Consider the following 13,725-nt stretch of genomic DNA (forward strand, 5'->3'; position numbering starts at 1 on the left):
TCACTTGGTAAGGGCGTGTTTAACTTTATAACAAGCTGTCAAACTGTTCACTAACGTATCTGCCCCGTTTTAGATCCCTACTAGCAGTTTTTGAAAGTTCTAGTTACTCCATGTCCTTGTTAGTGCTTGGTATTGTCAGCTTTTTAAAATATTAATCACACTGGTAGGTGTGCTATCTAGTTTTTAATTTGTAGTTTTATCTAGTTTAATTTGTAATTTACTCTTTCAGATGCTGGAAGAATTTAAATGTCATTATTTGATGTGATTTGGCAAGGATACCACCCATATCTATATAAAATTTGATTTCTTGAGATAGAATTTTTTAGGTGATTACAGTGAAAGAGAAGCAGGGTTGTTAATTCTTCCTAAAACTCTTTTTTTTAAAAATAATTTTTTAGTTGTAGATGGATACAATACCTTTATTTATTTATTTTTATGTGGCGCTGAGGATCAAACACAGTGCCTTTTATGTGCGAGGCAAACACTCTGCCACTGAGCCACAATCCCAGCCCCTTCCTAAAACTCTTTGAGGACTGTGTTATAGTGTATCATTCCCTAACATTAGAATTTTTTAAAAAAATTATTGCGTTAAAATCTTTGTTAGAACTATTTGCTTCACCAAAACAAAAGCTACCAGTCTTGTAACTGAAATGTCTTTGCTCTCTTCTTACCTCATTCTTTCATATGGCAAGGTGCACAGTCTGTACTCAAGAGACAGACTTTTTTATTTTAATTAATTTATTTATGCATTACAATTCTTAATACACCTTTAAGAGACAGACTTTTTAAAAACTCTTCATCTTATTGGTAGCTGTAACACATTATCTCCCTTTCCTCTTTCTAGGCTCCTAATCGTCAACTCATGACTTACTGGTTACAGGAGCTTCAGCAGAAAAGATGGGAATATTGCAACAGCCTTGACATGGTGAAATGGGACAGCAGCACTTCTCCAGTTCCTGGAGATTTCCCCAAGGGTCTTGTAGCCAGAGATAACACAGGTAAGGCATAAACGGACGGACTTGTCAATTCTTTGGGTATAGCTGTTTGTACAATAAGTCACGTTAGCAAAGAATACAGAGGAATACAAGTTAGCAAGATGAATACAGAGTGAAAATCACAATTCTGATCCCTTTGAATGGGCAGCATGTCATAGTTACTGAGTGCTTCCAGGTATGGAGTCAAATTCAAGGTAATGATAACTTGGAGCCAGGCAAGGCCAATGCCAAGCATGTTGCCCATGATGGGGCAGAGGCCAACATGTGCATAGCTGAAGTTGCAGATGCCATAGAGTAAACCCTCAGTTCTGACATCAGGGCCAGCCTGTTCCCTACTATATATGAAATGAAGTACTCAGGCCCACATGTTCATACATGGGCAGATTCACTAGTGTTCACAGTTTGTGTATACTGGGAAGGTATTCTCAGAGCATTCCATTTGCAGTTTTCTAGTATTTCTTAAGAAGAATTTAACTCTCAGACATTGATTTTATTTTATATTGAATTTATACTTTTTTTGTACACCTGGCAGATTCATAGCATTTTTATAACTCAAAATAATTCCTGACCATTTGTAATGTAGAGGTAATATACTTTTATATTTGAATATCATAAATTAAAAACCCCATGGTCTTCTCACGTCTTTAGGCTGTATTGAGCCCTTTAGAGAGAATGGGACAGTTGTTTGCTGACCATCTCATCTTCCCACCTTCCCTGCTCCCAACAAAAACTGTACCAATGGGACTGTTTCTATGGCCCCCTCTTATCTTGTAGGGAGAAGAGTAGGCCCAGAAAAAAACAGGATCCTGAACCTTCACATGAGGCCTATAAAAGCCAGGCTATCATACTAGCAGTTTTGAAGGACACAAAGGAGTGTACAGTAAAACTTAAGCCAGTCAGGCTTGGCTCTAACTTTATAAAGAAACGTGGTTCATACTTCATAAATCCAGAGATCCTTCTGAGTTGCAGAACATAGGTCTACATTCAAGTTCCCTGTGGTGTTAGTTCATGTGCAACTATTTGTTCCAGAAACAAATGCCTTCTCAGACTTTAACAGTTCTCCAAATTTGCAAGCCTTGATTTTGCTAGTCACAGTGTTTGTCAGCAGGCTAATCTTCTGGTCATTGAAAAGTTACTACACTGTGTACCTGTGGATGTGTTTTCCTGAGAAACACATTGTTTTCATGCATGTCTTAGCACTCTGACTACACCAGGAAATGAAGTGATGCCTTCATGTTCAAGTTTATGCCCCTCTCTGTTTAGTTCAGGAGTCTACTCACTAAAGGTTAAGTGTTTAAAAAGCTACTGTTTTCATGGAAAGAAGCTCAATAATTCAGTTCCCAAGTGACTTGGGACACTTGGAGACCCTGTAGGGGAACTGGCAGCCCTTGTGATCATGGCTCATGCCTTTGGCACAGAAAGAACTCAATATGTCTCTGTTCCTTTACTCTGGGGACATAAAATGCTTCTCTCTAGCAAAGACTCAGAGATGTTACACTGAAAGGAGGTAGCACCTAGTCCTAGTCTCTTTATAACACCTACCCTGCCTTCTTTCAAGCCCAAATGCTGAGGCTAGGGAGCCAGAGAAAACCTCTGAAGCCCATCTCTGAGTTCCCTTTGTTTGTTTTGGGAACTGTAGGAGTGGGAATTTAGAGTTTGTGCCATTTGATATTAGGGGCCTGGTCTCCCCTCTCCTGATGTTTCTAGTCCAGCATGGTGGTCATGTAAAGAAAAGTGAGAGATTAGTGTGGGGAAGCGGAGAGCAGGGAACCCTGGGCCCATGCATGGGTTGAACATAACTTCAGGGTAACTGGGGGCTTCTCTGAGGATGTGAAGACCAGGATTAAACCAGATAAATAGAGGAAGGGAGACATGGCAAGAGAGCTGGAACATAGGGCCTCCATGGAATCGTAGGTGAGTGTGGCTGCAGGGATCAGTGAGCCAAGCCTGGGGCACACCCAACCCCCCCCCCCCCCAGACCTGGGAGAGCCTTCCTTGATAGCTGTCCTTGGAATTTTGGACTTTGCCTGATAAAGTACTATAGAGTGCCTTTGAAGGTGTATGTGTAGAAATGACTGTAACTTTAGACTCCTACCAATTTTCAGATAGCTTCTAAGAACAAATAATGAAACTTTAAGCCACTGGGCCATTCTCAAGACTTTAGTTATTGAGGAAGTGAAAAAAACCAAAAGAAGGAAGTTAAGAAGAAAAGGCTGTATTTTAGCTTCTTCATCATCAGAGAGAAGAACTGGATAAGAAATAGTTTATTATGTGGCAGTGCCCTGTAATGCCCTGACACTTTGCTCGTAGTGATCTCTTCAACATAGCTTAACTATGTTAACTAGCTAGAACTTATGAATGATCTTTGTAACTCTGATTTGCATAAAAAACAATTTTCCTGCTCTTATCTCCTAGTCAGCCTGTTGTTCAGGACACTTTTATTTGTAGTCTAATGGGTGTTACCAATGAGGACTCTTCTAGCACCTAAGGGGGAAGATAGGGAGAATTTGCACTTTCCATGGATAGCCAGTTGAGTATCTTGGAAGGAGATCTGATCTAGTGGAAGAAGCCCTGTGGGCCTGGCTTGAGGATGTTGTTCTGATAATAACTGGTAGCCATATTCTGAGTAAGTCACTTTCCTTCCAGTACCAGAATGCAAACCGTGCCTGGGGGATGGAGTTTGTCCATCCTTCTTCATAGTTTTTCCTTGAGGACTAACTAAGGAACCAATTACTAAGTAAAGATTTATATATATATATATATATATATATATATATATATATATATATATATATATATATATATATATACATACATACATATACACACACACACACTCACACACTCATGCATACATGTGGTGGTATAATTTTGAATGGATAAATGGGAAAATTGTTAAATTTCATTCAGCTGCATTAATAGGAAACTTGACTCACAAGGACTTAGAGATAGGGATTTATTTGTCACAATATGATAGACTGTCCATGGCTGGAATAGTAACTCACCAGTACCATTGAGAAGACCAGGCTATTTCTAACTCTGTGTTCTTCATCCTTAAAGTATACTAGCTCTCCTATTCAGGCTTCCTACTCCTGGTGGTGGCACCTATATCAAAAAGGATAATAGCTTTACCAGAAAACTTAAGCTTATGCCTCATTAGCTAGAACTGTGTCACATGGCTGGAAGGGAGTCTGAGGAGCCCAGTGTTTTAGTGCCTGACCACCCTCAAAATCAAGGTCTAAGTAAGAGCTGGAATGAGTATTTGATAGTGAGCTGACAATGTCACATAATGGCCTACCTTATTGGTTTTTTTAGAATTTATGTTTTCAGAGTAAGGGACTATTACTTGTGTGGTTGAATTTTCAGCTTTATGTCAATCAAGTATGAGAAAGTGAGATGACTTTGTAGTTGCTTCATCTTTTTTATCTTCCTTCCCTTCTGCAGCCTGACCTCTCAAAGTGTCTCATGCCTCAAACACCATTCACCATTGTCTTCCATGTTTGGATAGATAGTTTCAAACTAATCCTTTGAAAGGGAGTAATTTGCAAAGATAAAAACAGTGGTCTACCCGCTTTCATAACTGTTGAGAATGGGGTAGCCAGAATCCAAATAGCTCATTATAAAACGTGTCTAGCCGGATAGTGGCGCATGCCAGTGGCTCAAGAGGCTGAGGCAGGAGGATCACAGGTTTGAAGCCAGACTTACAGCCAGCAAGGCTGTAAGCAACTTAGTGAGACCCTGTCTCAAAACAAAAAATAAAAAGGGCTGGGGATGTGGCTCTGAGGTTAAGCGCCCTTGGGTTCAATCCCCAGTACCAAAACCAAAACAAAAAACATATGTCTATCCCATTGTGTTTACCTCATTCCCTACATGAACCAATAAACCAGCATGTTGGGGATAATAAGACCTGGTTCTTCTCACAATTTTCTGAGAGTTAGGGGCATGAAAGCAACTAAAACTGCTGTAGGCTGAATACCTGAGTACCTGTGTGAATACAGACAATATTTCTTGCACAAAATTGTGTTGTAAAGATAGTTTGAGGGTTGACCACACATTTCCTGCCCTGCAGCAGCCCCATCGTGTAGTTTAACTGTCACGTTTAGCAACTGTGTGGGAGCAGAAGAATGGTGGGGAGGAGCTGTCCCTTCACTCCTCAGCAGCTTCCGCAGTTCAGGGCCTCAGGCAGTGAGAAGGAAGCCCCTGGCTAAGTGCACAGCCAGCACTGGTGAGGCAGCAGCTATTGCATGGCATCCTTAGGTGAGCATGGAGGCTGCTGCTTTGTCATCTTGTTTGTAAAATGCCATACAATGTCATGCGATTTTTTAAAGTGTAAGTCACAGTATTCACTAGTATTGTCTCCAAGAGGTCTTTTCTCCAGGATTTAATGGAGAAAGCTCAGGGCATCTTGAGCTCTTGGCATCCCAACTGTGAAACAAAGAGCTGTCTGACCAGGTTCCTTCTGGTTTGAAGCCTCTGTGGAAGTCAGGCCATCAAAGAGTATGAGTGTATGGGAGGAAGGCTGGAGGGAGATTTTCCCTTAACGGCCTTCTCGAGGCAGCATGGGCTGAAAAGTCCAGCTCTGTCTGGGAGGAGCACCTGGAAGCCCAGTGGAGAGGTTCTGAGAGGATACCATCCAGAACAGGCTTAGGGTTGGTCCAGTAGAGAGATCCTAAGCCTGGGTCCGGATGGGAGTTGGTACAGGTGAAGGTAGGGGTGGATTGTCTGTGGGAAGGTCTAGGGGCTGAAATGGAAGGCGGGAGAGAGGGGAGGGAAGCAGTGGAGTCACGTACTGTCTCTGCCAACTCAGGGAGTCTGTCGAGTGGAGGTGGCCCAGAGGGAAGTCAGAAGGGACGGTGCATATAACCTGTCGAGAACTGAAGGACCTCTGCTACCTCCCTCCTAATTTCCTCAACTCGCAGGAGGCCTTTCCTGCTATACCTTGTTAGAGAGTTGAAGTTTCTAATTTGTTCATTCAACCATTTTGCTGATTTTTGTTTTGAATCTATCCTTTGAACTAGGTGCTAGGTATGCAGCTGTTGGTGGATCAGTTCAGGGCTCAGGTTTTCACTGATTTGTGTCCTTGGTGGGGCTGGGAGACAGACAGGGAACATTAACTAGACACATGGGCTGGCCTGTCCTGGGAGGTCTCAGAACCTAGGGGCTTGCTGCATCTCTTTTTGGTGCTTGGATGCACACTACATCCTCACTTGGAAGATATCTTTGCTGCTCCTGACTTCTCCTTCACAAGCTGGATTAAAAGTCACTTTGATTTAAAAAAAAAAAAAAAAGCTTTTTCAGATTAAGTCTGTCCTGTCCTCCCCACCTGTTGAGGTGACTGAGGCAGGTGGGGATGATGGATTGCCCTTTCCCAGGGCTCTTCCTCCTTTCCTGGGTGTTGCTGCAGACCTGCGGTTCTGCTGTCTGCAGAGGCTGCTAGTAGAATGCCTGGCCTGACTGCTGCAGCAGGGTAGGAGCAGGAGGGGAGAGAGGCCTCACAGAGACAGGCCAGGTACAAACAGGAGACTGTCAGTCACAGCAGAAGCTGAGGCCTTCCTGGGTCACTGAACTTAGACACTGCACTGGAATCAGGACATAGGAGGTGTAGACACTGTAGTCTAACACACCCTTGGAGTGGTCTCTTTGGTATCTAAAAATGTTAGAACAGAGGAGGCCTAAACACTGAACACCTTCAAGCACAGACTCTCCCCACTCTGCTGCAGGACAAAGGACACATTCTTGAACACCAGTCCATCCGCTTCAGAGTCTTCCAAGGAAATGTTGCCATGACCTGGTTTGTTTTCCCTTAATGGCCTTCTCGAGGCAGTTCCCTGAATGCTAATGTTAGTACACGCATTGAGGAGAAGCCAGCAGCTCTGCTTTCAGTCAAGTGAATCTCACTTGGTCTTTAAAAAACCAAAAACTAGACAAAAATCACAATAACAGCAAAAAATGTATTAAGCTAGGAAATAGCCTATTTTTTGAGTAATGAGTTTAAGAAATCATTCTGCAGACTGTGCTTCCCTGGTCCAGTCCCTTTCTGCACCCCACCCCCCAGCCCCTGGCTTCCTCAGGAAGTTCTTCCAGGATGGGCTGAGTATTGCTGCAAGGTCTGGGGTTTTCTTGGTAATAGATGCTTTGCCACACCAGAGCATTTGACAGTCCGTGCTGCAGAGGGGTTGTGTGTCGCCTTGCTGCCAGCCCACACAGGAAGAGAACTACACTTGGCTGGTTACAGAAATGAGTACAGTTGGTTGTGTTTATTTCCTGGTGCGGTTTAGTATTGTAATGCTCTGCCCATGTTGGGTCTGTGAAAGACCAGCCTTTGGGACTGTATTTTACCTTTCTCTGAAATGAAGGGGTAGAGCTTCCTCCGTTGCCCATGTGCCCATGATTGACATACGCATTTACAAATGGTGCGTGCCCTGTTCTAAGAGCACAATCCTTTCTCTTTGGCCTGCTGTGTTTGTTACTATAGAGGTAGGTGATGCCTCTAGCCCTGGCTCTGGGCAGTAGTGTCCTGACAAAGTAGCTAGAGACTGGGCAGGATTAGTGGTGTCTGGACTTTTTTCCTTTTGCTTATTGGAACCTCTTTTCCAAATGAAATATTAAGGGGAACCCTAGCACATAAAAGAGTGAGGAGAGGAGCCACTGTGGTTGGAGCTGAGGGTCGGACCCCTCCTTGTTCTCTCTTAGTCTCCTGGAACCCCAAGGCTCAGAGCAATGGTCTGGTTACCAGGGATTCCATATGTTGTGTGTTGACCTGGAGTGTGATTTTTTTTTTTTTTGTCACCTTTTAGGTGTGATTTCTTTAGGGCAAGAGCTCTATCTCATTGATTGTTGTACCCAGTGCTCAATTAATACATGATAGTGGATTGAACTAAGATCTGCAACTCTGTGGTAGTATGTAACTTCTTGCCTCTTGACTCAAGCCCATGATTCTTATGCCCCCAATACGTCCTCTTGGCTTCTCCAGGTCAGAACTATGCCATAAGCTTTGTGTCGGCTCCCCTGGCCAGAGCAAAATCTCCATGAGATGTTCTTACTCATGTCACACCCAAGCACTTTCTCAGTGTGTTCCTGGCTCCCTGCCCATGCTGACATTAGCCAAAGTTAAGTTGGTATTCTGCCTACAAAGTGCAAACCCAATGTTCCCATTTACATTGAGCCAGTGCCCCCAGGACTTCCTGTGCCCTGCTTTCTGGACCAGTGCTCTGTGACCCTTTTGGAGGCCTGTCCTAAATGACTCTGGTTGGATGCCAGTCTGATCAGAAACTAATCTTTTCTTGGATATTGGTGGTTAGCAGTTCCATTCTGATTTTGCTTTTGTAGGAAGAGTGATGGTTGATATTGCTAATGTGGGGATGCTTTGTTTAGACCAAATAGGTTATTGTGAAGTAATATTAAATTCTGTTACAAACATGCCCTGTTCTCAGTGAGGTTATATCATTTGGAAGAATACAAAATATTTGCAGTTGGAAATGTTTTTGGCAAAACTTTGTTTTAAAAGTAATATTTTATAATGGGAATTTTTAAATAAGAGAATAACATTATCTCCATGTTTATGATATAGTTTTAATAGTTATTATTTAATAGTTATTATTTCATGACCTTTCTTGTTTCATCAATACCCTACTCACTTAATTTTGTTATTTTAAAGCAAATAATATGTTATTTGAAGCAAATATTATTATCTAAGTAACAGAATACTGTTGTTTTGAAGTAAATTCTGGACATCTTTCACTTCATCCTTAGACATTTACAAATTATACATTTTAAAAGTATATTTTGAAACTTGGTGCTTTAGCATTAGTGCATTTGTTTGTGAATTTACTGAACTACTGTCCTGTGATGTTCAAATTTATTTTTCCAGTGTCACTATTTGCAAACATTAACAAGTATGTTAATACATGTATTCCTCCTACTTTCTTAGAGGAAAGGAAGTAGAGTATAATCAGATCTGTGCTTTGCTTTTTTTCACATAGCAGTTTATCCTGGGAATTGTTCCTTATCAGTATAGATGAGTGGACCTTGGACACAGTTTTATGCCAGAGTTACTTATCTACAAAACTGGAGGAAAATCCTAATCTTTCCTCTCTCTGGACCAACTCTGTCAATATTTGGTGACTTAGCTGGGTGTGATGGCACATGCTTGCAGCCCTAACTGCTTGAGAGAAGCTGAGGCAGGAGGATCACAAGTTCGGCAACTTAGCAAGGCCCTAAGCAATTTAGCAGGACCCTGTCTAAAAATTAAAAAATAAAATAAAAAGGACTGGGGATGATTTGAAGCATATTACAACCTTTTTTTTTTTTTTTCTTGAACATGGGTTGGCTTTGGACAAAATGGTTTCAGAACACCAAATGTATCCACAAATTATGTTCCTATATAGTATACATTAAAATATGGCATTGTACATATAGTTGAGATTTATATGTTGTATATCAAGTTAGTGTTTTGTGTAAAATGTCAGGTTTCTTTAAGTAACCGACATTTATTTGCCTTCTTTTCAGATTTAATTTACCCACACCCAAATGCTTCTGCAGAAAAAGCCAGAAATGTCCTAGCTGTGGAAACGATGCCTGGAGAGCTGGTGGGAGAACAAGCTGCAAGTCAGCCAGCCCCAGGGCATCCAAATTCCATCAATTTTTACTCTTTGAAACAGTGGGGCAATGAGCTCAAGTGAGTCCTTGGAAGTAGCGTATGAATTGAAAATGTATTATTTCTGATAATTTGTTATAGCATATGTTATATGTTTGGTTATGAAATTATAAAACCACCTTACATTGATGAAAGTTCTTTGTCTTTTTCAATGTACTTTTCCATAGGTCATTTTTTTTAACTTGTAAATAGTCTGCCTATTCTTATCTGATACTCTGCCAAACATTGTCACACTATGTTTTATTTTAATTGCTTGACTCTTTGAGGTGGGTCATATGCTTGACATTTCACAGACTCTGAAACTTGCTAAAGAAGTGTGTGTCTAAGGTCACAAGGCTCCCAGACTGCCGAGCTAGAGCTCCTTGCCCCAGGGCCTTGCCCCTTTCCCAAACACCAGGACTGCCCCAGGGCCTGTGCTCTGCATTTCTGTTCTCTCCTTGTGCATGGCGTGGGAATGGAGGTGATTTTTTTTTCAATTTGTTTGTCTTTAAAGAAAGCTTTATTGAGATATAATTTACCTACCATATAATTCACACATACAAAATATACAGTGTAGTGGTCTTTAGTGTATTTACAGAGTTGTGTGACCATTACCACATCAGTTTTAGAACATTTTCATCCATAGTCATTAGTAATCCCTTCTTATTTCTCTAGCCCCCTCCTCTTTCTCACCTTCACCCCTAGACAACCACTAATCTTTCTGTCTCTATGCGTTTGTTTATTCTGGACATTACTTTTAATTGGTGTCATATTCTTTGAGACCTTTTGTGTCTGGCTTTTTTCATTTGATATAATGTTTTCAAGGTTTGTCCATGTTGTAGCTTGTATCAATACTTCATTTTCTTTTATGGCCAAATTATATTCCCTTCTTTGGTTATACCATATTTTGTTTATCTGTTCATCAGTTGGTCATTTGAGTTGTTTCCACTTGAATTCAGGGGCCTTCTACCACTGAGCTATATCTTCAGCTCTAGGCAACGTCTACTCAGATCCTTGGCCTATTTTAGGGGGTAGGTGGTACAAGGGATTGAATTCAGGGGCTCTAGACTACTGAGCCACATTCCCAGCCCTATTTTGAATTTTATTTAGAGACAGGGTTTCACTGAGTTGCTTAGCACCTCGCTTTTGCTGAGGCTGGCTTTGAACTCAATCCTCCTGCCTCAGCCTCTTTTCCTGAGGCTGGCTTTAAACTCTCAATCCTCCTACCTCAGCCTCTCAAGTGGCTAGGATTGCGCCCAGCTTGGCCTATTTTTAATTGCCTCATTTGTTTTATTATTGAATTATGGGTGTTCTTTGAAGGGAGTTATATTTACTGCTTTTTTGAATAATCCATTCAGTAGCCACAGAACCTTAGGATCCTGGTTTAGGTTATAAAATGAGGATTAATAGAAAGTTGTAGTGGCGATGTTTTGTGGGAGACCTGGAAACTTCTAGTTCTGCTGCAGGGCCCAAGGCAGTGGTCAGTATAAAGTTGGCTAGCTGCACTCCAGAGCCCCGGCTGGGTGTTCAGCATGGTGGTAGGGCGGCCTTGGAAGCTAACATCCAAGGGTACACTGCTTCAGAAAGTGGCTTCTTTTCTCTTAATTACTTTCTTTTGTATCTTTGTGGTTGAATTCAGTATGAAAAAGAAGTTAATATTCTGTGTGATTTTAGTTCTTCAGAGAGGTTTGTATTAGAACTGAGTAGAAAGTGGCAGGGGTCCCCAGACCTCAGAAGACCAGCATTTGAAAGGGAGACCTCTGCAGTGGCCTTGATTTCTCCTACCTGCTTGGGTAACAGTCCTGCCTTTCTGTTCCTACTCTGTGGCCTTCCATACACATTCTGCCATTCTATCCTCCTTGGACCAGCTCTGATCTCATGTCACCCTGCTTCAGAAGAGTCACTGGTAGCTTTAAACCTGCAGGGTGAGCCCCAAGGCTCCTTAGTCTAACACTTGAGGTTCTCAACAGGATAACAGTGGTCTGTTCCATAGGCAGCTATGTCTCCAAATTCTTATTCCCTGAGAATTTGTGCTGCCTTCCTCTTTACCCCTGAACTTGGCTTCCCATATGCCCATCTGCCTGGTGTGTATTTCTCATCTTGATGGAGTCCCACTTGTCTCCATATACCCAGGGGAAGTGGGGAGAGGTGAGGTGGGGCTTTTTCTCCAGGGCACCTGCACTAAAGCAGTACTGTCTTCCTGTTTCATGCTTCTGGTAAAGAAGGGATTCTATGCTTCAAAAAATGTTAGAAAACCATGAAAAGCCCCTCCCTTCATTTTTCTGGTTGAAAAGCAGAGTTTTAGAGAGTTAAAATGACTTGTTCAAGGTCACACTATAAGTGTGTGGTAGAATTAAAAAGCATAACCAGATCCCTTCATTGGGGACCCAGTGCTCCTTTCACCTTTCACTGTAAGATTGCATTTAGAGATCTGCTGCTTTGCCAGCTTGTCATGCCTGAGCAGCCTTGTCTGACCTCAGAGTTAGGTAGTGGAATGAGATGGAGACAGACCTGCAATACTGTGTGCTTTCTGTATCCTCAGCTGACAGTTGTTATTGAATGACTCTACCTAGGAAAAGACACACCTGTCACTTTCACAGGGGACAATTGACAAAGCATCTTCAGAATTAAACATCACTCATATTATCATCTGTCCATATGCAGTGTGGCATAGCGATGAGCCAGACACCTTGAGTTTAGTTCCCAGCTGGGCCACCTAGGAGCTGGATGTCTTGGCAAGTTACTTAACATTATGTGCCTCCATTTCTCATTTGTGAGATGAGAATAACAGTCATGTACTTTATGAGATAGATTTGATGATACTGAGTTAGCACATGTAAACTGCTTAAAACAATGCCTAGCATGTAGTGGGTGATCAATAGAGTGGCTGCTGGGGAGACCCAGCTCATAGAGCTTTGTGGGACCACTGTATGTATAAGTGATGCTCATCAATTGCCATAGAGATCTTAGGTGTTTATGGGTAATTTCCCCCCTTTTGTCTTTTTACTTGTTTAAATGTTTTGGGGCTTGGGGGCATAGCTCAGTGGTAGAGCACTTGCCTAGCATTTACAAGGCCCCAGATTCATAGCACCACAAAAAAATTTTTTTAAATAATAATAAGTGTTGCTAATTAAAATGTCTTCAGTGCATAAAGAGACTACCCCCCAACCCCCACCCCGTGGTGCTGGAGATTGAACCCAGGGCCTCATGCATGCTAGACAAGTACTCTGCCACTGAGCTAATAAAACAAATCATTTTATTATTTCTAAGGTTATTAAAGTTGTTATAATAATAAAATGATTGTATCCCTGTGTTATAAACAAATGGCTCAAAAGTTACATTTATTTTTATGGATTCATAATGGCACTATAATAGAGCTTAGTCAGGGCTTACAGGATAATTGAATGTTTGTGCTTTCAATTTGTTTGTCAGTAGAGTTGAAGCTATTATGAAACTTCCCTGATGAACCAACATTTTAAATTCCCTCTGTAGTGCCAGGGTCCACAACTGCACAAGACTAAGGCCCCTTACTGTGCTCCCCAGCTAAGCTGCAGACTAGCCCAAAGTCAACTGGATTTGTTCCTAACTAGTTAATGTCTGTTATTGTAATTATGTCATTTAATTAATTAGTAAACTCACAAAGTTTGAAAAGGAATTGTTTTGATGAAAAATAAGTTGTATGCTGGGTATGGTGGTGCATGCTTATAATCCTAGTGACTCAGGAGGCTGAGGCTAGAGAATCCCAAGTTCAAGGCCAGCCTGAGCAATTTAGCAAAACCCTTAGCAACGTAGTTGATCTCCTATCTTAAAATAAAAATTAAAAAGGACTAGGGATGTAGCTTAGTGGTAGAGTACCCTGGGTTCAAGCCCCACTAGTAAAAAAAAAAAAAAAAGTCATATGCTTAGGGAAAATTTGATAAAGATGAGTCATTAAAAAAATTGCTGTTGGGCTGGGGTTGTGGTTCATCGATAGAGCGCTCACCTAGCATGGGCAAGGCCCTGAGTTCAATCCTCAGCATCACATAAAAATAAATAAACAAAATAAAGGTATATAAAAAAATTGCTGTGAGGATGTGAGTGACATAGTTGTGAAAA

The 13,725-nt window shown here is 41.6% G+C and overlaps 1 protein-coding gene across 2 annotated transcripts in view; it reads left to right on the forward strand.

Annotated features, from left to right (window-relative positions):
* Tbc1d2b (TBC1 domain family member 2B) overlaps window positions 1–13,725 on the forward strand; it is a 72,816-nt gene that overhangs the window by 16,991 nt on the left and 42,100 nt on the right. For both annotated transcript variants that reach the window (XM_027923482.3, XM_071608540.1), the window contains exons 2-3: window positions 845–998; window positions 9,504–9,672. In XM_027923482.3, coding sequence (XP_027779283.1) covers window positions 845–998; window positions 9,504–9,672 — 323 coding nt within the window. The remainder of the gene's footprint in view (window positions 1–844; window positions 999–9,503; window positions 9,673–13,725) is intronic.

This window comes from Marmota flaviventris, chromosome 2 (assembly GCF_047511675.1).
Source record: "Marmota flaviventris isolate mMarFla1 chromosome 2, mMarFla1.hap1, whole genome shotgun sequence".
Taxonomy (NCBI): Eukaryota; Metazoa; Chordata; class Mammalia; order Rodentia; family Sciuridae; genus Marmota; species Marmota flaviventris.